Source organism: Pteropus medius, unplaced genomic scaffold, assembly GCF_902729225.1.
Source record: "Pteropus medius unplaced genomic scaffold, Ma_sr-lr_union100, whole genome shotgun sequence".
Taxonomy (NCBI): domain Eukaryota; kingdom Metazoa; phylum Chordata; class Mammalia; order Chiroptera; family Pteropodidae; genus Pteropus; species Pteropus medius.
The window spans coordinates 17,280,798-17,307,449 of NW_024351729.1; the positions used below are offsets into that span (position 1 = coordinate 17,280,798).

General features: G+C 31.4%; 1 protein-coding gene and 1 non-coding gene across 5 annotated transcripts in view; both read right to left on the reverse strand.

Annotated features, from left to right (window-relative positions):
• Positions 1-820: 820 nt before the first annotated feature.
• Positions 821-26,652, reverse strand: part of LOC120587606 (receptor tyrosine-protein kinase erbB-4) — a 767,195-nt gene continuing 741,363 nt past the window's right edge. For 3 of the 4 annotated variants that reach the window (XM_039844678.1, XM_039844676.1, XM_039844679.1), the window contains 3 exons: positions 8,958-9,090; positions 4,463-4,585; positions 821-1,043 (listed from right to left, as the gene is read on the reverse strand). In XM_039844678.1, the coding sequence (XP_039700612.1) occupies positions 888-1,043; positions 4,463-4,585; positions 8,958-9,090 (412 nt within the window). In that variant the 3' untranslated portion in view covers positions 821-887. The remainder of the gene's footprint in view (positions 1,044-4,462; positions 4,586-8,957; positions 9,091-26,652) is intronic. The other variant, XM_039844677.1, reaches the window with a different exon arrangement.
• Positions 6,428-6,546, reverse strand: LOC120587799 (5S ribosomal RNA). Its single transcript, XR_005649085.1, has one exon. It is a non-coding gene; the product is annotated as a 5S ribosomal RNA (ribosomal RNA).

Here is a 26,652-nt window from a genome sequence, read left to right on the forward strand (position 1 = left end):
AACTGGGTAGAAATATAGAGCAATCCATCTTTTAAAAAATCAAAATACATATGCTTGTATCATCTTTCATATAAAGGTCATTTGAAAATCAAAATCATTCTTGTTACTGGAGACATTATGCTAAAAGATAGAGGAAAAATATTTATGGGTCTTTGATAGAACCCCTGGCAGGTATCTTGTGTTGAATGTGAAAAAATAAAAGCATGCTATGTGCATAGTTTCATCTGTCCTACCTTCTCAAATTTGCTGAACAGCCCAATCCACAATTTTTGCTAGGGGAAATCTTAAGGTTCTGACTGACCTTATAAAGCACATTTACTCAGAACTCTCATTATTTCATAGTTGGAGTTTTTATCTATAAAAACGTATTGTCTTCTGAATTTGAATTGAAAAGAAGTAAATTTCAATGGGTAATTATCTAACTTAGGTTCCTAATTTAAGTTTAACAGAGACTAACTTATTATAAAAACTAATCTTGATTGATGCTTTCAACTAAGTAGATCATAGCAATAATAAAATCAAGCAGTCCAGATAATTTTTCAAATCATCATCTCTACTCCCAAATGTAGTTTGGCACAGTGGTTAAACACGTGGCCCTTGAGGGTAGGGTTTGGCTTGCAGGCCAAATTTGTCTTTCAGACTGTTTGTATAAATAGTCTTACTGAAATACAGTGACATTCATTCCTATGTTTTTTTTTCGTTTCGTATTAATTGTCAAACACTTAGAGTTGAGTAGTTGCCACAGAGATCACATTGTGTGAAAGCCTATTTTCTCTGTTCTTTTAAGCAAAAGTCTGCCAACCCTGTTCAAGCCTTCATTTTTAATAAGATTATACTATTTCTAGAGAAGAAACTTATAAGTAGAAGAGTCTTTTAAAAAAATCATTCTAAAAGCAGTCTATTAATAATGGATCAAAATGTAATTGCCTGATATCTATACTTACATCCATGAACTCCACATTGGCTTTGGGACCAGTTGTTTCATTAAGAATCTTAATAGCCACAGGAATCTTCACTGTTTCTCCTTCAGGTACCCAAATACCCTTTGGGGGAAAAAAAATCACATTAAATCTGTACTAAGACATATATAACATTTATGCCAGAAACAAAATTTGATTTAACCCCTCAACCTATTAATTTCTTTAAAAAATAATTTAGAAGTCCTATATTCTTTCATTTAATCAACAAACATTTATCAAGCACCTGCTAGATGTTACAAGTTACTCAGCAACTTTTTTGTCTTCTTTCATTATGTGAAGATGAATTAGCTATACACGTATTCTCTTTGCAAGGTAAGTTTACGCTATTATAAAATTCAACTTCTGTACATGAGAAAGTTTTCAGTGAAAAAACATTAAAATAAGATAATATTTGATTTGAATGATATTTTCAACTTCTCAAGACTTTCAGAAGGCTGTTTCATTTTTGAATTTCAGTTGTCTCATTTGCAATTTAGAAAACTGGAATATGTAATGTTGGAGGTTCTTTGCAGCTTTAGTTATTACATAATTTATTCCGAAACTTAAAAAACAATAAAAAAGCAAATTCTTATGTTCCTGAAGTTCAGATTGATTTAAGAATTAATTTTTAAAGGTTATTATTTAAGAATTAGTTTTCGAAGGCAAGTATTAGAGAATATAGAGTATATATTAATTTATCTATATTACTAAATTGTATATGCCAAGGATTTTTATCTCTGAAATAATATAAAATATTTCTTTTGACCATTGTCAGTTCTTTTTTTCTATAGAAATATAATTATAATATCTGGACAGGATCTTTGCATTAGGAAAGTATATAGTATGTACAGTTTAAGTAAATGACAATGTTAACCTAAATAACAGCATTTCTGTATAAACAATTCAAACATTTGAATGAGAACAATGATTTTGATAAGACATACAAAGATGCATGGATTATACAAGAATATATATATTTTTAAGTGTACTGTCTCAAATGAACACAGAAGCAAACATGAGGTTACATGAAAAAAAAAATTCAAATTTTAATTCATTAGCCTGAAATAAAGAAGTCTTCTTAGGCCAGTTTTACTATTAAAACTAAAGGAAAAAAAACAGTCTATTATTCCTAAACAGAACATCTCTACTTCCTGTCTTTCTTATTATCAGCTAGTCATAGTCATACAAAAATTTTAAAAGTTTTTCACTATGTACTTCTATGCTAAAACATATGTATTTGTGATATTCTAAGTTGTAATAATATAAGTGGAGACCTAAACACAAGAATTTTTAAAAAGTCAAAATAATAAAGAAAAAATAGATGTTAACCTTTAGAAGGTGAATTTAAGGGTTACATTCTTAGAATGAATATGGAAATGTATGGGTCAAATGAAAAATAATAAGACAAGTTCCTTGTTGTCTTACAATTTAAAAAAATTATGAATGCTTAAATGAGAAAAACAAACCAAAAAAAGCCCAAGACCCACAGGTTATATTTTCTCACTCATGGTACCTACAGTGAACAGGCTTATCATTATTCAATGAGTAACTGTAGAAGAGATTAACTTATAAAGATATAACATCAGTATTAAAATATTCCTAAAGCATACTTTTGAAATAAGAATATAAATTCATTTTTAATTATTTTCTACTGCTTTTTAAATAAGTATAGTCATTATTTTCTAGGCCAGACCAGACAAAAATTTAACTGTGCTGATATTCATAATATTTATTCAAATCTTTTATGTTTAAGCACAGTATATCTCTAACGAAGAGGAAAAACTCACCAAATAACTGGTTAAGTCAAATTGCAAATTTGAAGTCAAGAATAATTCTTTATAATTTAAGACAGTATGGTCTTGTAAGAACTAATACGTTAATTAAACATAGGGTCAACTATAGACACTACAGGTATGTAATTCAAACATACTTATGGGACATTATATAAACTTTTGATACAAGTAATTTCAATAAAGGTACGTCAACATGAAAAATAGGCAAATCATTGTTTTTAATCAAAATATTAATAAAGCTTTATTTTTAAATGTCTAAATGGGTAATATTTTCCCCCACTGAGGTCATGAGGTCACATTTAGTCTTGAGTTATATGTTATCCATGATTTAAAATAAAATTCATTTTCCAAATCACATCATCTTTAAAATATAAGGATAATAATAATAATATGCTAGGAACAATCTAAGTTTGAATTGTCTTTTAAATGGAAGTCCATTTTTTTCCTTGCATAATAAAAATAGAGAAACATAAAATAAGTTATGTTTCTTCTAACATTCAAAGAATTGAAAACTAGAAGCCATCAAGTCAGCCTAGAACAATTTCTATTCAAATTCATTAATAATTTTGAATTTAATTGAATAGAACATGCATACTAAAATATTAAGAAACTTCAGCATGTATACCTTAGAATAAAACAGTTTTATTTGAGATTTGATTATTTTTGAAATACTCAGGAGAGAAAATTAAAGTTTATATTCTAATTGTTAATATTTTCTGTTAAATAAATATTTGTTTTAAATAAGAAAAACTGAACACTTTAAAATGCAAAATTCCTGAGTCAATCTATTTTAACAGATATGTTTATAAAAAAAAGTAGGCTTGCATATATAGCTTTAAAAAATATATAAAAGTGGCAAAGTAAATTTGGGAACTGTAAGAATGGACATTATAAGGATTTAGCACTAAATAGAGTTTCTTATTCTTGCTGTTTACCATTAAAAATAAATTTCACCACAATTAACCTTGGCCTGGCCTCTGAATTGGTTCTGTAATTAAACTAAATAAATAAACATACAAATCTCACCATTTGAGCTTTCCCTTTCCAGAAATATTTCTATTATTGAAAACTCATAATGTCACCCTCTCTTTCTGTCTTATCTGTGTTTCACAAAGTCACTTTTTTAGTTTGCATACATTGGTGAGGACATCAAACCTGGAAATTTTCTATTATATCAGACACGTTACCTGGTAGACAAAAAGTGGTTTAGGAACAGAGTCCTGCCCTACTAAGGTGTCAGTACATTTGTGTGGATTCTAAAGAGGCTGACGAAATGGGAAGAAGTTTAGATAGAAGAGCTGAGGGAAAGAGGAGCAAGGGATCATGGCACATTGCCCAGGCCTGTGTGGGGTTTCATGGGGCACTGTGTAGGGGGAAAGGAAAATGGGTCAGAGCTGGATGTCTTGGATAAAAACACAATTTGCCAGAGGGGAGATGCTATGAAAAGGGGATCAGAAGGTATTGTGAGAAAGAGCTATACTTTGGCTTCACACCTTTTATTCCTGCTATCTCACATCTGTATCTGTTCTCAACTTGCTTAATACAAATTAATGAATTCATTCGTGCATCAACATCTTAATACTATAAAGGTTCTCTTCTCTGAATATTAAAGGAAATTAGGTTGACTAGAGCAATAACTTTGGCTATTATTTAAAACAAATCTGCAACAAAATTTAAAATAACTGATGGTATGTATTATTTTTTACTTACTTTATAGACGGTTCCAAAAGCGCCAGAGCCAAGTACTTTTACTCTTTTGAGCTCAGTTTCTTTCAAAATACGAAGTTGAGCTTGATTGGGTGCTGTGCCGCTGGGAGTTAATGGTTCCACCAACTATAAAACAAAAAGAATACAGGTTGTAACTTTCATTCAACAACAATACTTCTCTCTCTTTCTCTAAAGCTGGCTGGTTCTCTTTCTCACACACACAAAAACACACAAGTACATTTTTTTCTTGAAAAGTATTTTAATAATATGGATCACTCACCATTCCTTCAGACTCTATCTTTTCTCTTCTTATGCTCTTTGCCTGGGTGAGTACAACTGACAAATGTGTATCTATTGGGTGGCATACTAGGCTAGGAGATCCCCCCTGCCCCATTTTTTTAAAAAAAATAGAGACTAATTAGGGGCTCTTAATTCTACTTTTCAAGCCCCTTTCTTTTTGGCACCTTCAGCTAAGACTCAGAGATTTTTGTTATGTAAGAACTCTATCAAAGTTTTCTTTCTCATTTAAAATGATTTGATACATTAAAAAAAAAGAGAGAAAGAAACACTGCCTTCTCAGCATTTAAGATCTAGCTGAGAAGCCAAAACATACATGACAGAAGAGAAAAAAATAAGTTATCACAACACCAATACACATGGACAGTACTTCTAAAACTTTCATGTACATGTAAAATACTCAGGTTCTTGTTAAAATGCAGATTCTGGTTGGTTCCATAGGACCAAATTTGGGGCTGAAATTTGCATTTTACTGAACTCCACGTGATATCTATGTGTGATGATGGCCCTTGAACATATTTTAAGTGGCAAGGGCCTAGATACCTACTAGATCAAAAATTATAAAATTCTATAAATTGATGTTAGATCATGTGAAGGCTAGGAAATGCAAAGAAATACAATAAGCAGCAAGGAGTAAGGTTCATTAGTTTTGGCTTCCTAAAGGAGGAACACTTTAAAATTAGTCTCGAGATGATAAAAATGAGTTGGCATAAGGGAGGGCACTGTCACTGTGAAGAATAGTTTGGACAGAGCATCAGGGAGAAGGAGGAAGACATAAAGGGGACTACAACAGGGAGTGGAACAGATCTGAAGGGTGGCTCTAGGGTGGGAAACACCAGATCATGAAGTGTGGCTGAAGCGGGTAAAATTAGACTGATAATGCTAGCTGTCATAATTCAGATGCCATTCAGCCAGAGAGGATGAATAAGCAAGGGGAGCAAGGGGAAAAGTATGTGAATATGTGCCAATTTCTTGCCTATGTGAGAAGAAAAAATGTAGACAATGGAGAGACTGTGTACCAAAAAGTTTATAGCCTATGTTAAAATTTTAGGTTTTTATCTATGCTTGAGGAAAAAGGCAAGTGAGAGAAATAGGAGGTTTTTTTTTTTTTTTAAGTTAAATAAAGGAGCTGAACTTTAAACACAGACAAATAGTTTGTTCTTTCTTAGCATAAGGAAATAATTAATGGCTACTCCTACTCAAATTGTCCTGAAAACCACCACGGTATTTCAAAATGTCTGTTTACAAGGCTAAGTGCACTGTGGCCCTCCAGCTTGGTTATTATTATCATGCTTCTGTGAAGACTATGGTGTACTTACTTAGCCAAACAGAGTTTTGAGTATAGGTAAGTTTAGCAATGGCAAGAATTTTGAGAAGAAGATGATAAAAATTATCAAGAAACTTAAGTTATTTTCCAGCAGTTAGACAACTAACATACTTCTATTTCATTTTCAAATTTATATTGTAAAAATGAATATAACTGCATCCAAGTCACATAAAACGAATCGTAGAATCACAAAACTCTTTGTTAATCTGAAAAAGAATCTCCCATAAAAATCTTCATTTGAATTAAATTCTGTTGTGTAGGATTTATTTATTAGATTTTGATACACATACTAGGTGCATAATAAGAAACTTCTATGATTTAAAAAAAAATTTGTTATTTTTTTAAGCCTACAGCACCTGGTATTCCCAGGTGGTCTCCCATCCAAGTACTAACCAGGCCCAATCCTGCTTAGCATCCGAGATCAGACAGGATCAGGTGCATTCAGAGTGGCATGGTCATAGACATAAATTTTTTTTTAAAAAGGTACAAAAGTTATATAAAATCATAAGCAAGACTGGATTTCAGCACTTCGGACTAAATACACTTACTATATATTATATACATACATGCCTTTGGCATATAGAATGTAATAATTTCATATTTGAAAAGCTTCACGATTCTACCTGCAATGTTTCGTCTCCTGCTATTTTCTTAGGTATCATTTAAAATTTTCTTAAAACACATTTTTCCAAGAATTTGAGTATCATATCTTTAAAAAAGGCATAGTTTCATTTTGTGAGCTAGTATAGCAGAAAGAGAATTGAGTTTAAATTTGTAGATTTGTATACAAGTGCTGCCATTCATAGGCTTAGTAAACAATTTAGCCCTCCTGGACCCTCATTTCTCATCTGTGAATTTGGTATAGCAATAATTATCTTAGACAATTATTAAAGAATAAAATAGTATATAATATAGGTTGAAAACTTTGGAACATTGCCTGCCATAATGCAGGCACTGAATCTGTCACTCGTCAAAGAATAGGATCAAGTCTTATTGTTATGTCTTTTAGTTACAGCATCTAGCAAAGCATTAAGCTTATAGTACATCTCAATAAGTTGTATGCTGAAAAAAAATATATTTTCTACTTTTATGTTTGCAACAGAAGAAAGGCAATCTGGAACAAAATAATTTTAGAAAAGTATATCAACTTTAAATACATTCCAACAGTATATCACGCTATAACAAATTTTTCACTTCTGAGACTGATTTTCAGCTTCAATATTTAAGGATTTAAGTTGATCCTCTTCAGAATTCCTCTTCTATTTAGATGGTAAAAAAAAAATCATAGTTATTTACTTTTACTGAGACAAATATGGAAATTTGACAATTATCTAATTTAGTCCTAAGTGATAACTTTCTATAAAAATAGAATCCACTTATAAAACCAATCATTATGTGTTTATTTATTAATGAAATGCCAATTTGAAGGACATTCTTAGAAATCACCATATTAACAAAACAAAATAACTCTTTCTAGCAATGAGCCTTTTCTGCACAGGGTGAAGAGACAGAATTTCTCTTTCATTTATTCAATCACTTAAATGTCCACTGCTGTTCCAACTCCAGTTCCTCAAGGACTCTCATTTACATCACTTTCCAGGATTCTCTCACTGACTGCCCCAAGCTAACCATGAGTGAAAATTCTGCCTCCAGCCTCCTAGCTAAGCTGAAAATATGCATAGAACATGAACTGTGCTCAAATTTTTATTCATATGTATAAAGTTGAAAATGACCAAGTTGATCTTCTGTGAACATCCAAATCAAACAGAAATCACTACTGTTTTCCCAGGTATATAACTAACTATATTTTTAAGCTTGAACATGTTTATTGATGAGACAGCCCATTCTAATTTCAGATAACTCCAATCCTGAGACAGTATTTTCCTATATGTAACTGTAAAGTAGCTTCTAAAATTTTCACATTATTCTTCTATTTAATTTCAACTTCTGGAGGAAAAAAGCTAAAATTAATTCATCATCAGTGTGCAAAATTTATGAAAAAATGAATATTCCCATTTCTATCAATGTTAAGAGGTAAAGTCAAAACTGTCACACTGACAATGAGAAAGCAAACAAACCCAGAGAAGGCTAAGTTTCAGAACAGATTTGCTCTAAATTGTTCAAATTGGCAGAAACGTGTATATCAGGAGAAAATGGTAGTATATGAGTTAAGAAGAATCTGGTAATGCATGGTCTTCTGTAATTGTTTTTCTCCTATAACTTGTGCAGTGAAAACTATCAGCTTGCATGCTAGAGAACTCAGTATGGCAATATAACAGAAATTATAATAAATTATGGTAATTTACATGTTCACAATAACTAACATGCATAATATTAAATGCATCTCATAAATTGTGTGGTAAGGTCTGTGTGATTACAACACAGCTTTATCCTGTAAGCTCAGCCTTTCACTGCTGTAATAATGAGATCAGTGTCTACCAATTTAATGACCCTAATTAAAGCATAAAATTTCTTGCCTATCTGGCTTTATTTTGAACCAGAAAAATTCTATCTCTTACATTTTTCTTCTTCTGCTACTGAGACACCCTCTACCCAGCTAATTTCTAGTTTTGCTATTGTGATACCCTAGAGCTTGCTAATGGGATCCCTCCCCCAAACAAAACAGATCTGTCTTTTCCTCAATAATATACTTTCTTTGATCCCTGTTGTTTACCCTCTTGAAGCCATGAAACTGCCTTGACTACTTTTACTATATACTTTAATTTTTCATCAATTTTGTATAATGTATTATAAAATATAAACCCTCAGCAGTAAGCTGGACAAAATTTTCACTTGTATTAAAAATTATCATCTAAATCTTCCAAACCCAATGAAAATCCCTTAACACATGAAGAGAAGAAATAAACACCTCACCTCTGTTTCCAGGAATCTTCTCAAGGCTCTTTTCTTTTTGATGCTCTTCCTTCTCACATAAACTGCAAATGTTAGACCCACTATGACCAGGATGAAAAGCCCTCCAATGACTCCGGCTGCAATTAGAGGAGTTCTGCCAACCAGAATGGAAAAGAAAAAACAGGTATGAAGAGAGAAAAGAGAGGAAGAGGGAAGAGCAGTTGTGCATATCACAAATCACGTCAGTTAGAAGTAATGCAAATAAAAATGCATTGCAGGTATGACAAAGCTTTTCTTATGGTAAAAATTGTATGTGCTTTTTCTTTAAAATAATAAACCATGCGCATACAAATAATTTTTTGGAGATGAGCAGCCACAACATGCCATTTCATGAAAAAATGTAAAACTTGGTAACAATGAAAAACATATGCCAAAATGTTGATATGGAAGCATTTTAAATGTTTTAATCTTATTTTTATCTATAAATGAATGGAAGGTAGATTTTAATTATATTGTGGTATATAATACTACTTTCAACATTTTCTCTAAAGCAGGCTTTCTCAACAGTGGCACTACTGGCGTTTTGGGCTTGATACTTGCTTGTTGTGGGGAACTGTCCTATGCCATTTAGGATGTGTAGCAGCATCCTTGGCCTCCAACCACTAGATGTCAGTAGCACCTCTGTCCTTTAGTCATGACAATGTTTTTAGACATTGCCAAATATCTACAAAAATCACTCCCAGTTGAGAATCGCTGCTCTAAAGCAAAAATGAGTGGTCTGGAGACATACAGACCCCACACCTCAGGAGTACGAGGATACCGATAACAAAGTTATATTAACCAAGTGCTATTTCAAATTCTGAAATGAGCAATTTTGTTATCAGGAGAAAGATAAAGAACTAGGTCAAAGTTATGATGACAGGAGTACATATTATTACCAAAAGTGTGTCCAGGTGTCTTATACCCATAAAGGAGGTTTACACATTAAATATTACATAAAAAGGAGTAAACAGTACCAAAAGGGATTAGAAATAAATTGACTGGGGATTTTTATTCTTAAAATTGTTAGCTAAAATTTAGAAACTAATCATATTTTATTGTTTTCTAAGAAAAAATCTTTCTTTGCTTAAAAAGTAATATTATTGGTTTAAACTTCTTGTTCTAGAGTAGAGTGCTATCTATGAGATTTCTGTGACCAGAGCCCTGAAATATATTAATTTCTTATGCCATAGCAAATAGCCCAGAGTAAAGCACATAGGCATTACCTAATACATATTTGACCATGAAGCCATTATAGATATCAAAACTAAAAAAGAATTTCCTGAATGCCTGTGCTTTCCAAAGTATTTTATATCTTATATTTCTATTTGCAAAAGAATCTACTCTTTACAGCTGCACTCTTTTAGAAAAAAAAATGACTTGCTCCTGTAAAATAAATTTTTGCTTAAAGACAAGACAGAAGTAATGATAGCAGATGATTTTAAATAAAACTTTAAAATTTGATCTCTTTAAAAAAATTTGTGTAACTTCTGTAAATGAAGTCATCTTTTAAATATTATGACTGTTATATTGTCATAAAACTACAGAAAAACCTTAAAAAGTGGTTCATATTAAAGGTTGTGTTCTGACAGTTGAAAGTATTATAGCATACTGAAATGTTGCTATAATTCAACTAGATTTTCCAACATGAAATTTTATAAAGATATAAAAATCTATTCTGAGAAAATTAAACTATAGTATGGACACAAACTCATCATTGTGATGTGTTTTGGTGTGTGTAAGATCATATTTGTGAGCATGCCAGTTAAATATGTATTTCTGAATAATTTTAAGTTTTCAATCCAAAGCATAATTTTCAACTCAAGTGCCTAACATATCTCTGAAAAGCCACTGTTATAAAAAGAGTTGCATTTTGTTTTCTCAGTTCAATTTTTTTATTGCAAAGGATGTGTGTATGATTGAGAATAGTGCCCAACAGTTAGTTAATTGTAGATTTGAACTAAACTCTAAACTTCCTCTGTTTATCTATTTTGTAAAAGAATAAATGGTATGTACTTATGAAAATATATGTTAATGTCACTATAAATTAAGAGAAAATTTTTTTTTTTTAAATGTGGAATCACTTAAAATAGAACAAAACAAGACCCCTGTCTCTAATCTTTCTAATGTGGGCAGATAGCAATTGTCATGTCATTACTACTTAGTTTTGTTATGGCAATAAAAATAAAACATTGAAATACTAATTTCTATGTTTTTCTCATTAGAATTTACTTTTATTTTCCCACAGCAGTTGTATCGTTGATCTGCATTTCTTTGCCTTTTTCCTTCTCTTACCACTCTGCAGTAATGGTAGAGGTACAAACAACCTGAAGAAGTTAGAAACTAGAGTTTCCACACTTACAGGTCACACGTAAATGTTTTGTTGGACATTCTGAAAGGCCAAGTTCTTCATATTTCAGCAGAATTTATTCTTGAAAACAAGCCATTGACCACAAAGAAGCAACCAGTGAAACCAATAAGGTGGAATATTCTATAAGACAACCTGAATATTCTCTTTAATAAGTGAATTATCATGAAAAAAGATACTAATCTTGATTAAAAAGACTTAACAGTCATAAAAAACAAAAACAAACATGTGAAATGCATTTCAAGATTGGATTCTAGTTTGAACAAACTAGCTATACAGATATATTTTGAGATGACTTGAGAAGTTTAAATATGAATTAGGTAGTAAACTGGAAACTGGAATGATTAGGCTATAAAACCATAGAATCTCAATTAGGAAAAAATTCACACACACATATGTGTGTGTGCGTGTGTGTGTGTGTGTGTGTGCAAAAAGATCTGGAATAATGTACAATAAGACACTAAACAGTAGTTGTCTCTAAATAGCATGACTATGGTACTCTTATTTTTGTATTTTTACTCACAGGCATTTTCTAATTTCCTACAATATATTTATTTCTTTTTTGAAACAAAAGCTTATTAAATTTACATAATACACAGAAAAAATAAATCATTGTCTAAAAGTTTAGTTTTATAATAATGGCCTTGTTTTCTTTTCCCATGAATGTTTACTTCTTTTTTTTTTTAATTAAGATTTCATTTTGCTATTCCCTGTCTACTTTTACAATCTAAGTACTTTTGCATATATTTTCTATTCATTATAGTTTAATATGTCTGAGACATTTAATTACCACTATGTTTCTTATCATTAACATCACATTTCATAAAACCAAGCTAATATGAAAAGTTAATACTACACAGACATATCCTACTCTCCGCAATTTTTATGATTCCTAGATATTTGTAGGTATAGGATAGGGGTCCATTTTATCCTTAGAGTTAATGCTTCACTCTTTATGAGCACTCTTTGGATGAAGAGAATATAGCTACTTAAGTTACTTCTTTAAAATGCTATATATCCCTCCTAAGTCTAATGCTGGCTATTGCCAACTAAGCCACGGTTCTGAAAGAGTCCTCTTATGTGTGAGTCAGAGGAACCTCTAAGAGGCTGAGATGTGACAGTGTTAATGAGATCATAAGGGTCAAACACCAAAGGACCTAGAATACTCTGTAATCCCTTATCTATAACAAAACTATTGTTTGTTTATTGTTATTGGCCTATCCATTTAGAATGGTTGGGTCTGCCTACGGTATAAATGATAGGACACTTCAAGTGCCAAGTCCAAGCTTCTACTAAAAGGATGTAATCGATTGTTAACCATATTCTGTGATTTGAAAATTAAGCATAATGAAACTGCTATCCTCCCACTACTCATAAAAAGTAATAAGCATTCTGAATCACAAATGAAGTTGACTAATTTATTTAAAAGTGTATAATTTGGTTTGTATAATTTCATTTAGAAGTTCAGAGACCACATAATGTATGATATTCTACTGCCTTGAATCCAATTATCTGTCTTAAACAGTTAAATACAAAAGAGTAGTGTCTCCCGAAAACATATTTCTCATATAATAAGATACATAAGAAGATATATTCTTATCAGTCATTACTGTATTTAAACCATGCTATTCCTTACTGGAGAATATAAAATGTGAGAGAATACATGAAACCTGATTTTAGAAATATCCAAATATTTTCCTTCATTGATTTGTTTTTTTTCCAGATATCAGTTCATAAACAAAATATAGGAAAGTCTATATAATTCATGACTAAAACTCATGTGGTTCTCAAACTATTTTGTTATACTATTTTCCATTTAATATCAAAGGCAAGCTACCTTTTGCCCAATTTAGAGATTCTAAGATACCCCAAGCTAACGAATCTTTATATAGTACATGCATGTGTGTGTGTGTGTGTGTAAGTGGATAGTTCAGATAAATTATGGTCAGATATGATGATTCTCTGTAATCTGATATATTCAAAAAATATATATATATAATTAGGTAACATTGGCTATCACCCTGTATCCTATCTTCTTTCTGAAAACTTTATAGTGGCCATCAGTCAAAAGCATGAGTCTATCATGAACCAGAGGTTAAAAGTATCCTCAGCAATGTACTTCATCTTTCTTATTTGCTCTTGCTAAAAGAAAAATATAGTTGACTACAAAACATGTTGAAAGAAAATTCTTAGAATCACTTGCCAACTGAGATAAGGACTGACTTTGAAAATAATATTTTCAATATTTTATTATGTGAGCAGTTTAAACATAGCAAAAGTTCCGTTCATAAGAGAGGAACACAGGATTTTACTGCCATTGAAGTACTCATGGGTTTTATACCACATGCAGTGTCACTTACAATTTACTTCATTTTCAATGGGAAATAATCCAATAAAAATGAAAATGACAAAGACTTTCTATCCTGATACAGAAAACATTCCCTTTCATAGAGGTAAACTTGAGATGTACTTGGTTCCATATACTATGTTTAAATTCAAATAATTTAAATAGATTGACTATAGACTTCTATGCTAATAATTGTATTTTTTAGTTAAAACTTATTTTTACATTTATTTTATATTTTCACATTAACTATGAAATGTAAACCTTATAACCTCTATACTAAATATAAGGAAATAGCCTCTCGGAAAATTAATATACCTAGATAAGGTCAAATATAAATAGTAGTGCTAACATTTTACATCTTGAAATCTTAAATCCATTAATTTTTTAGCTATATAATGTTGTCTTTCTTTCTAAAGATGATTCATTAGAATTTTTTAGAGTAGATAAATATAATTCATTAAAGTTTTCTTCAATACCTATGTTCACTGGTAGAGAATAAAAAAATACGGGGTTTCTAATACATTCTTTGATTTTATGTTTAGTTATATCTTACTATTGTGATTCTCATGACACTATAATTTTATCTTCATTGCTATGTTCATTGTGGTTTATGTTTATTAAATCCTTTATGCACTTATTGGAGTTTGTAAGTGATGTTATTCTTCATTTAGTTTTATTTTTTCCCTGTGAGAAAACAGTTAAGAGAGTTTTTTTCTCTTTCTCTTTCTCTTTTCTTCCTTCCTTCCTTCAGCCTCCTTCCTTCCTTCCTTCTGTCCTTCCTTCCTTCCTTCCTTCCTTCCTTCCTTCCTTCTTCTTTCCTTCCTTCCTTCATGCATAACCCTTTCTTTCCTTTTCCTTCTTTCCTTTCTTCCTTTCCTTTTTTTTTTTTTTTTTTTGCTTTAAAAAACTGATATCCTTTAAGAAGGGCAAAGACAAGCAGTATCTATTATTCTAGTGGCAGTATCTCTGCACTGCTATTCTGTTCTGTCTTCCCCAAAGCAGTTCAGATTTGAAACAAGAGACCTTGAAACATGAAGAAACACTGAAATAATGCAGAAGTCATTTTAAGGGTTACTGCCTAGGGCAAGGAGAGCCACATTAATAAGGCTTTTTTCTCCTGCAAATTGTGCTTATTCTGACCCAGAATTCTACCTGCTCTGTAAATATGACACATTTTCCTTTTCAGCAAATGAATGTGATCTGGGTCGGAATGCAATGTAGGCCTCAGTTGACAGTTACAGTTTTTACTTGATAAGACCTAGGGTATTAGTATGGCTCCATCCTTTGATTAGAATTTGAGAATACTCTATTACATTTAAAATATGACCAGAAGTATAAGTGCTGAAGCAAATGAATTGCAACATACTCTCCCTCTTTCTAAGTAAATTGGGATGTTTCTTGGTTTGTCTTCATGTTTTAAGATAAACTTTTTTTCCCAATATATATATTTTTCAATATGTGAATGCCACATATTATTTAACACAGTGTTACAAAGTATTTCAGTAGATGTAATACCATCAAATCAATATGTAATATCACCTGGATTCTTTATCTCTAGTATTAGATTCTGAGGAAAATTTCTAATAGTTTCATGGTAATTACTTCCTTCTGTTTATAGGCAATGCTTATGCGTATCCATTGGGTTTTTGTTAGTTACAATTTTGGGGAAAGTATACAAATTTGTACATTTGATTTTTGAGGTAAATGATCTTATGTTTAAGGACACTAGCCTAAGTATATTATTCACCTATCAATTTTACATTTATAATTTTTCCCCAGCTATATTGAGGTATAATTGACAAATATCTATGAATTTCTATCAAAGCATTGAGCAGCAATTAGATCAGAAAGAACTTTTAGTTTTTAGAGTTCAAATGAATTTTGGTGCTCAAATTCTTTTTTCATCGTTTATATCTATAACATAATACCATCGATGGCTATATTAGTAATTTTTATCATTTTCTACATAGAATATATAAATATGTTTAATGCCACAAATAAGACATTGTAGACATTTAATTAAAAGATACATTATCTACTAAGTACTACTCTATCCTATTATCTATTCATTACATAGACAAGGTAATCTAAAGCAATGTGCCAAAACATTAAAAAGTTGAGAATAAAGTTCTTACAATTTCAGTTGTGTTACATACCAAAATTTTTCAACATGTTAAGGAATTTATTAGTTTCCTAATAAAGCAGAAAATATTACATAAACACTGCTTTATGAAGAAAAGTGAGAGAGGTTAAAATATTTCAGGCACCTTTCTTTGCTCCCACGTTAAAATTTTTCTTCACTTCAAAATCACCATTCTAAGCAGTGAAATTCTGTATATAAATATCTTTGACTTTTTAAAGTATGCTTATTAGACACCCCGACCCTTGCCTTAGACTAAAAACATTTTTTAATGAAGTATTTATACCAGAAGTATTAAGGAAGTGTCCTTCTTAAGAAATATCACTTTTTGTCATTTGAATGACATGTTTTCCACTTATTTTGCCCATTTTGTGGCTTCATTTTCTTTTGAGAGGACTTCCAAGTGTTCATGGAGGAGATGGTGGTCTTGAAGAATTCTTAAGATTTGTATGAAGTGAGGTAGGGGCAGACGTTGAGAAGCAGGTACAGTTGTGGGGGGAAATACCAGGATTTTAGACATCCATGCAGGGTCACTGAACATTTCTTGCAGGATTAAAAAACTAAGCTACTTTTCTTAGATGTTTTATATTACAGCAAATAATTCTTCCAATATAATTAATTATGTATGATAAATCTGATGTAGGTTTTATAACTTGCCCAAGGTCATGAGCATTCTAAGCCAATAGTCAAGATTTGAATCTTGACATGTTTTGCTCCAAAGCCTGTTGCTTCTATTAAAATATTATAAACTATATCAGGAATATTATTCTGGTAGCAAATTGTAAGGTACATAAGCAGGGAGAAGAAGATATTTTCAAGAAGTCTAGCTGGTTGACTATTTTAATAGTCCTCATCACTGGCAAAGAGGGACAGACTAGGGAAGACAGTGGGTGAGACAGAAAAGTATTAACAGCAACCGAAATGATCAAAAGTATAAACTCGAAGGTGAAGAGATACAAAGGAGGAGACAAAGACGGCTGGACTCCTACGACTGGGTGAGAGGAAGGCTGACGATACCATTTATGGTGTTAGAAATAAACAAAGGAAAGCTCATTTAAAATGGAGTTGGGACTCCCTGAAAGGGGATTTTTCACACACCGCCACCCAGACCTCAAACAGAACATACTACAGGCAGAAGAAAGGAAAAATTTCTCCTTGGCCAGCAAAACACCTCCACCTCTGTCAGTCATCAGTTGAGCCTCTTCAGTTGCTTGCCTTCAGGTTTGGGTTTACAGCCCAGAAAAAGAAAAACGGCCACACTCAGCCAATGAGAAACTGTTGCCATCCTCAACTTTTCAAAACAGCCCCTCCCATCTTCCTCTTTTTCTCCATATAAAAGCAAGGCCTTCTCTTCTGGTCTATGGACTTGCCTATGGTTTGACATAGTTTATCCTAAATTGCAATTTCTCTATTTCCACATAAACTCATTTTGCTGGTGAAATATCTAGCTGTTTGTGGTTGTTTGTTTGTTTTAAGGTCAACAATGGACATAAAATCAGGAGAAAGACAACATTTTGAAAGGAGAAGTGTTGAGTTCTTTTGGATCTATGGATTTGAGATGCTAAAGGGTGTATAGTTATATTGTTATTAATCTTTCAAATTTCCAGGTTCACTTGTTTCTCCTCTAATTTTGAGTCTTATACCTGTGTTTATTTTATTAATATCTTCACATTTTTAATTGAAGAGAGAAACAGATAACATAATGTTATTCCCTTTAAAATTTTCCACTGATTAATTTTCCCTGGGAACACTAAAAATGCAAGAGAAAAATCATGGTTCAAGGTCTCTTTTTTTTTTCTTCTTCTCTTTTTTTCTTTCCTCCCACTCTGGTAGACTATTATTTTTACATAGTTTGATTTCTCTCATTAAAGTGAATTCTGTTGTTTTGATCTATTTTTGTTCTTATCTTTTTACTGACCTTTAGAGATCCATCAGTTGCAACCGTAACATGCCTCTAAAATGTTTAATATATTTTAAAATCCTGTTCATACTGTTGTACATGAAGCTGATCTTCACCATGTGCAACACATGCTGGAGCCAGACGCTGACATAAGCCTATATGGGTCTCCATTAAATTTGAGCCCTGATGGCATTCTCTTTTTGGAGAATATAAAGTTTAGCATTAACTATTAAAACTTATAAAGAATTTTTTTTTTAACTGAAAAAGACAGCTAGACATAACTATTTTGAGAGGCTGCTTCATTTTTTTTTTTAATGATTTGATAGTTTTCATGGGAACAACCTTATGTTCCAGATATAAACTGCTAAGTGCTAAGACAAAGTCAGTTTTATTACCATCCCTGTGACCCAATTTATTACAATTTGCTATCATATTTACAACACGATCTCTCCCTAGCACTCTGTGTCTGTTTCATACACTCCCAAACTAAACTTGATTTAGTAATTTGTAATTATTCTCCATTGGATTCTTTATTTCCAGGTAAATTATAAGCATCGTGAGGTTAGAAACTATTGTTTCTAATTTTTTATTGCTCTATACCTCTTAATAACATTCTCTAAGAAGATTCTTAATAATCATCATTAAATAAATCAAATAGCAGATGGGGTATTTAGGTGATAATGTATTTAAGAAAAATGCAATTAACTTTATTCCATAAGACTTTTTAGTATTTGGAACAACTGTGAAAATAGCAAAATATGCTCTTTGCATTTATCTTCTAAATTTTCTCTGTAATTGCTCACTTCCCTTCTACTCTCTTGATTCTTGAACAAACTCCTATCACGTTTTTAATCTCTGCTTCTCCACTACATCAGCTCTTTCCAAAGTCACCAAAGTTTCCTTATCGTCAATGTAAAGGCCATAGACAATCTTAACCAGTCAGTTAGTAACATTTCATAAGAGTAATCACTTTCCCTTTCTTAATACACTGTCTTCCCATAATTCCATCACACTACTTCAAGTTTCTCCTCTATCTGGGCAATTCTTTTTAGTCCTGTTTTGCTGTTCCGTCCTTAGTCCTTATCTCTCTGACTTTTAAATGTAGGAAGGTCCCAGGACTTAATCATTGGATTTCTCTTCTTCTCTACTTGCATTTTCTCCCTACATATGATATCATCCAACTTTTCACCTATGTAACGATAAACACATTTATATCTTCAGTCCAGACCCTCCTCTGAATTCATATATATTCAATTAACTTCCTGATATCTAATACCTCATCCTTAGCAATTCCAAAATAAACTTCAATTTCACCATCCTCTCTTCCCAAAACGTGGTGCCTGCTCTTCCCTAAGTCTCTCTTATTTTGGCAAATGACAATTTTATCTTTTGATTTTCTTCCACATTCCACATCTATTTAAGTTAGCAAACAACTAACAAACAAGAATTGTTCACATCCTTGCTCTTTATATAACCTGTCACTTTGAGAGCAAATATTCTTTTCTTTCTAAACTATATCATTTTCTTCTAACATGTCTCATGACATCTGCTGACTTTTAGTTTAATTTAGCTTGGCTAGAATTTCTAGAATAAAGTTGTCATTTTAAGGGTATTATTTTCATAAGCAATGTATAAATTTCAAATAAGTTTATGGAAATGATTATATTTATATATAAAGTGCTTAAATGTAAAATAATGGTATTTTTATTTTTAAAAGTACAAATATGAGTCCTTTAAGTGTTAGAATTATGTCATAGGCATCTTAAAATTTCTTTGAAGTCAAGTTTATTGTCTCATGGAAAGAAGCACTAAATAACTGTTATGTGAATAAATAATCAAATAAACAGTTTACTTCTATAAATATTTACATACTGTTTATCTTAAATAAACCCTAAAACCACATAAATTCTTCAAAAGTTTCAGAACATGCTATATATATATTTTTTAAACTTAACAAAAGCATAATTCTAAAATATCTCTAATGAAAAGAAAATGGCAAGTTTTATTTATGTAATGCTTTTTCTGAACATGTTTAATATTTGCTTATTCCTGATTTCATGGTGATGAGTAAAATAATATGTTATCATAAAAGAAGTGAAAATAATCTTCACACCTGTTCTTATTTTTGTTTGCCTATTGTAGCTTAGTTTATTTCTCACCCCACCAAACTGTGTCAAAGTCCCTGGCTAGCTAAACCCTCATTCCTAAACCCCTGCTCCCTGACACCTTCTAATCTAGTGATTTTTTAAAAACTAAATAACTAACCCAGTCTCTGCAACTTGGTGTGAACATACAACACATTTCTGACCAATGAGAGGAAAGCAAAAGATGGACAGAGGCATTCTGGGAAAGGGCAGGTAAAGCCTGTGAAGCTTGTCCCTCCACTTTGTTCTTGGATGCAATGCTTAGAGCTGTAGTGGTCATCTTGTTACCAAAACAGAAAGACAAGAAAATGACAAAGATTCTGATCCTGATGTTACTGATCCAGGAATCGACAGCAACAACTCTCTCACTTCTAGACTTTTGTTATATGAAAAAAATAACACATAAACTGTGTGTTGAAGCCAACTAATATCTGGCTTTATTTTACTTTTAGCCAAGAAAGCTCCTAACTGAAAAAAAGAACTATGTCCATATTTTCCACCTTTGCCTTCTTTTTTTTTTTTTCCCTGCATTTTAACTGCCAGATGTACTATTTTAAGAAAGTCAGATATTTTAAAAGCAAAAGAGAAAACCAATGGCCCTTCTTTTCCAGATAATAGTTAATAACCCTGGTGCATCTATTATACCTGCTTAATTATCAAAATCTCCTGGTCATTCGCTAGGTTTTACCTGCATCAGTCTTGACTGAACATTTTATTTTGGGGGGAGAACTGTGCCCCATACGTTTACAAGTACCATTAAACAGAAGCTTGTAAAGTTTCCTTAATGATGCAGTGTCTGAATTGTGGGATTTAAGTGTGTTGTAATGGACATGCATTGTCATCTTTTTTCAAATAGTGATAAAATTCAAAAGTAATACGATATTTTCCTAACTTATAAACCTCAAGCAAATATTGTTCTGGCAGATCAATAAAGAGAACATGAAGAAAACAAAAGTTCTTCATTAGTATTTAACTTGGCAAACACGAATATCCAATTTTTTTTATTTCTGGGTCCCCAGTAGATTGGAAGTAACCCAAGAGAAAAAAAAATGAGAGGGTGAGGCTGTTTCTGTGTCTTTTAAAAATATTCTAAAGAGGACTTGAAGAAAAGACAAACAAACCTTCTTTACAAAGACTTTTGGTCATTGCACCCCACTTTAAATAATGTTTTTAACATAGAATGGATTGCTTTATATTTTAAGGGGAGGTTTATTGTGACCGAATTCACAAACCCCCCACATTTTAAAGCATTTAATAACAATGTTTAGTAATATAACTACTTTTTAAACTTATATAAATGGCCAATCTCTAATTAGAACACATTTCTAATTATGGGGAAACCCATTTTTTTTCTAAAGAGATTGCCTAGAAGATGTTACGATTCTGCAGATGTTCTGAATACAGACTTAGAGCCACCAGATAAAGTAAACAAAGAAGAAAAATTGAATTTACATCAATTCAAACAACACTGAAATATAATAGCAAGACAACTTTACACTTTGCCCGAAACCATTTTATTTATATGCAAAAGAAATCATTACCACTAAGGAAAGAAGAACACATCTATATGAACCAGATTCTCTTCTTTGCTAGAATATTAGTTTTCAATCTGTTCTTTGTCTATTATTTTTCTGTGATTGAAATTATATATACTATTTACCTTAGGCCATATTTAATGGTATGTATTGCTTTGGACATCCAGGAGATGATAGTTTTAAATCTCTTTGTTTTGCAAAGGGTCATTACAGAAATAATCTAAAAGTAGTAGGAATTGACATATTAATTCCTTTTAAATATCCTGACTAGTGCATAACTATAAACTTTCTTTTCCACAGTCTTCTACTTTTCAAATTACATATATTTATTTTTCTATCCGGGATATTTCCTAAGCAAATAGCTTCCCTTTAGTTGTAATGTCAGTTGAACTCACACAAAATTTCAAATTTTCTTAGGGCAAATAGAAAGAAGAACGAGAGAGAGCAGTTGATAGGCCCTAACTTCCTTTATTCCCTCGCACTATGTTGACTGATGCAGAACACTATCATCTCTTCTTGGGTACATGATGGGACCACCAAATATATTAGTACTTTAGCTATTGGCAAAATAGCCCAAAACAAACAAACAAAAAACAACAAAACAATCTAAAGAACACAATTATAAATTTTAAGATGGTATGCACTGAGAACCAACTTGTAAAATTCAGGCTAGTTTTTCTTTGTTATCAGGTAATGATGTCTCAATATACAGAAAGAGAGATAGAGAGAGAGTGGGAAGGATGGAGGGAGAGAGAAAAAAAGGGAAACATTCTTGGAATCTATCTAGTCTTAGTATTTTTAAAAAGGGTTAAAGGAATACAAATTAGTTGATAGATGGTCATAGGGATGAGGAGCATGGCATAAGGAATGCAGTTAGCATTAATATGTTGGCTGGGTGGAGGGCTGAGGGAGGGAGCAATTGGAGGGATCTTTTTATGAACTATATAGATGACTAACTAATGTACTATATACTTGAAAATAAAGAAATTTTTAAAAAGGCTTAGCATTGCTATGGCTCTCTAAGCTTTTTTTTTTGGTATAACTTATTATTTCAAAACTATATAAGATTAAAATTATCCTATAAATTGTTGAAATATTAAAAATCCATAAATGCATATCTGACCATCTAGGTTTACTTAAAACCAATTAAAAATCAAACTTAAAAAGAAGGTCAGTTAAACTTCTTTATCCATCAAGTCTTCTCTATAACATGATTGATGGTACCATAAAGAGAACAATAAACTCATTAGAAGAAATTTCTGAGTCATGTAGTCCTTGACAACTTTTGGTGAAAACTTTTTAGCCATACTTTGATGGGACTCATCTAATTTTAGATAGTATAGAAAATGATTTGTTATAAAATGATATATATTTATCATTATAAATATATGTAAATGAGAATATAATTTGAATGATTTTAACCCAAATATTCTTAATTCTATAATTTTTAATGTGTTGCTTATTTGAATTTTTAAATAATTAGCAAATTTAAATAATATAATTGAATATTTTCCATGTATTTTAATTGATATCTAGCTAAATATATTTTTATGACAGATACACACACATATATGTTATTTTCTAATTCGTAAAAGGCATAACGCAAGGGACAGCCTAGTGTATCTTTCATATGGGACTGGTGGTACATTAACGCTAGGGAAAAAAATGCAACCTTAAAAGGAGTTACAGTAATCCAAAAGGCTGTCCATAATATTCTATTCAGTGGGTGAAGAGAATTACTAAATGAGGTGTGGAGAATGTTTCCATATTTTTTCTATAAACAAAAACTTTTATTATTGTATTTATATATATTAGTACATGAATAAATTTGAGGAAGGATAAACATACATATATAAACACATTCATCTATATTTAATACCCTAGGTATATATTAATTTTGTGCCTTTAAATTTCATTTTAAAATGTATTAAAGAAAATAATTAACCTTTAAGAAATGGAAGAAGAAGAAGAAAAAAAAATGCCTAATTATGGTTGATGAGCTTTACCCAGGGTGATGAATTCTACTTTTACTTGCTTTAGATTTAAAAGGGAGGCATATGGCACAAATTGCTAAGACAAGAATCATTGCTCGAGGATAAACTTAGTTACAGCAGTACAATCAGAAGCCAAAGATGTTTCATTTGTAAGGTACTATTCATCATAATTCCTTAAAAGCATTTCCAAAAAAAGAGATAGGAAAAAATATTTTAGTAAGATTTTCTGATATATGAATGTTCTGTTCCTGCACAATTGCACAATTGCTGATGTTTGCAGTAATGGTGTAATTTGGAGTAATTGTTATATAACAGCCTTTTGCAATTATCACTGCAGGTATTGAAATCTGTTAATTTCTCATAACACATACAGGATGCTGTTAGATTTTGATTAAATATTTAACAGTCTTCTAATTTAATGAGTCCAGAGTTACTGATAGCAAATCACAACCTGTTATTTTTCATGCAAAAATAAAACAGGGTGACCTTCAGCTGGATACATATAAAGTAAAACACTGCAAATTATTGATGATTTCTGAATTAGCATCAGAATATTTTAAATGCAAAAACTAGCACAGTTTATATTTGAATTTAATATTTCAGACCATCGCTCCTTTTGCACATGCAGACACACCAAAACATACTCTCCTCTTTTTTGGCAAGATAACTTCATCTACAACTTCGGAGAGAATATAGTGCATTAAACAGAAACACCCTCAGCCTTCATATATTCATCTATCTGCATCTTTCTGTAATCCTCTACTTACTCTCTCCTGATGAAACAGTGACAGAAGGATCTTTTTATCTCTAAGTGTAATCTTTTAATTTTTAATTCTTCTAACTTTTTCAGGATACTGATATGATTAATGCATCTCCTGTATCTCCAACCTTTCTCTACAAGATCTTCCAAACCAGACTTGAATTTAATCTATCTTTGAAGTATCTTTCTCTTTATAATATTCCCTGAGTATTTAATCCTTACCTCACTCTTTAGCTTCAACTGTAGATTTTCCGGAAGACTTCAACACTTGGCTCTCTGTACATTAAATTTCCCATTTAACATTAGTTGGATCTGTGAAAATCACTCCAAATACAACACTTCAAAAAATAAATTCATGATGAATTTAGCACCCCTCTTCTGAGCCATATCTGTTAATGTTACCAACATTTATCCAATTTTGCAAACCATAAATCCAAGGATAATTATTAACATTTTTTTTCTCTTAATTACTTCTATCCAGTTAATCACCAAGCAGAGCAATCATTTTTAAATTCTAAATATTATTAAATCTTCCCTCTTTTCTCCATTTCCATTCAACTTCTTGGCTTCTTTGCTATTCACATTGAAGAGTTTCATCCATCCACTTCCATTCATTATACCAAATATATATATTACTAGTTACTGTATCACCTTCAGAATCTTTAGTTCAAGAACCCTACTTTCAGACTAGCAGCTCTCCTTCTTTCAGTTCACCTACTCGGGTACCTCCACTTCAACATTTGATGCTATTGGAAACTACTTCAGGCCATTGACCCTCACATGTTTTCATTGTACTCCAGCCTCCCTTGTATGCCAACTTCCCTCATTACTCATTATGACCCTTTGCCATTATCATTACTTTTTATATATCCTTAACTCCCTGGTCTCTACCTCCTTTCTTAAGTACTCACCTAGCAAAAGTTCCATCTTAGGTAAAGCCAAATTTCCAAGTTCCCATGCCTTCATCTCAACAATCATTGCATAGCTGAATAAAACACAACAATGCTAACTAGGATCATTTTAATCATTCTGATTTATAACTACAAATCTTAAGTAGGTCCTCAGCACTGCCTAGCAATACTGCTATACTTCTAGGATGACATCCTCTCTTTGGTGAACTATCAAATCTTTTCTTTTTTTCAAATTTCTAATATTGGCTCTCCTGCTCTAGTCTGAGATGATGTCCTCATTTTATATATCATTTAAAAAGAAGATAAATTGTGAATTGCCCCATTTTTCTCACCATCAAATCCACTTTCTACCTACATATTTACTTATATACTCTAAATTACTTCCAGTTACAAGGGATGCAAAATCCCCACTCCTTTGCATGGCCAAATTCCCCACTTACATACTGAATTTCATCCTTTCTGATGATTAAAAACATTTGTGCCTGCAGTTGTTCATTATCTCCTGAAATATAAATTTTCTCTTTTTTTTAATTACTCCTATCAGGTTATGAATATGTTATAATGTTTCCCAACCTAAGCAAAACAAACAAAAAATATAATTTCCCTTGATTCCATGTTTTTCTCCCTTTGTAGCAAACCCCTTGAAAGCTTTCTCTGTAAAATATGGTGCACTTCCCTCTGAGCTTTCTTCATCTCAGTTTATGACATCACCTTTTGCTCAGTGACTCTTGTCAAAAACCCAGGTGTCATCTATATTTCTCTTTTCCTTACCACCCTCATGCCATCCAATTTATTTATAATTTTCTCATAGTAGTCATGCAAACATCTAATTATAAAATAATATTTTTACACTCTTGTTAAATGCTTTATTTCTATATACATTATGGGCCCTATAATGTTATAGTTATTGTTCTAAACAGTCAATATCATTTAAAAAAATTAAGAGAAGAAAAATGAAAGAAAATATTTTCTATTTACCCATGTTTTTACTAATTCAATGCTCTTTATGTAAAATAATATTGAATATGATTTTTCTACTATAATTTTCATGATATTAAGAATTATGTTAACTTTCTATTCTCTCCTCAGTGCCTTAGCACAATACCTGATATGTAGTAAATATAAGAAATATTTACTGGCTGATTATTGTTAGGTAGCAGATATGGAAGAATGGATGTTTTGTTTTATCCTTTCAAAAATAAAATATGATATATTTGATCATATCGACAGTGGGAAATTTTTTTTCTTAGCAGAAATAAATTTTCACCTTATCAAACAGGAAAGAATCAAGTAATACATAATCCGGAATTCATACTCTACCACCCGAACTCATTACTACTCTCATTCAACTTTGCCCCATCTCATAAATCTTACAGTAAGAACTAGAAAGGAAAATCATTCATAAATTAGTATCAGGTCTGATAGAAGTAGTTCTCATATGGAAATACAGTAATTTTACCAAATCTCTCTAGAATAACTATCACTTTAGAAAAGATTTTTTAAAAAGCCTGTTTATTCACACATTTTAGATAAGTCACTGATGTATTAAAATATAAAAAATAGAAATATATATTTACA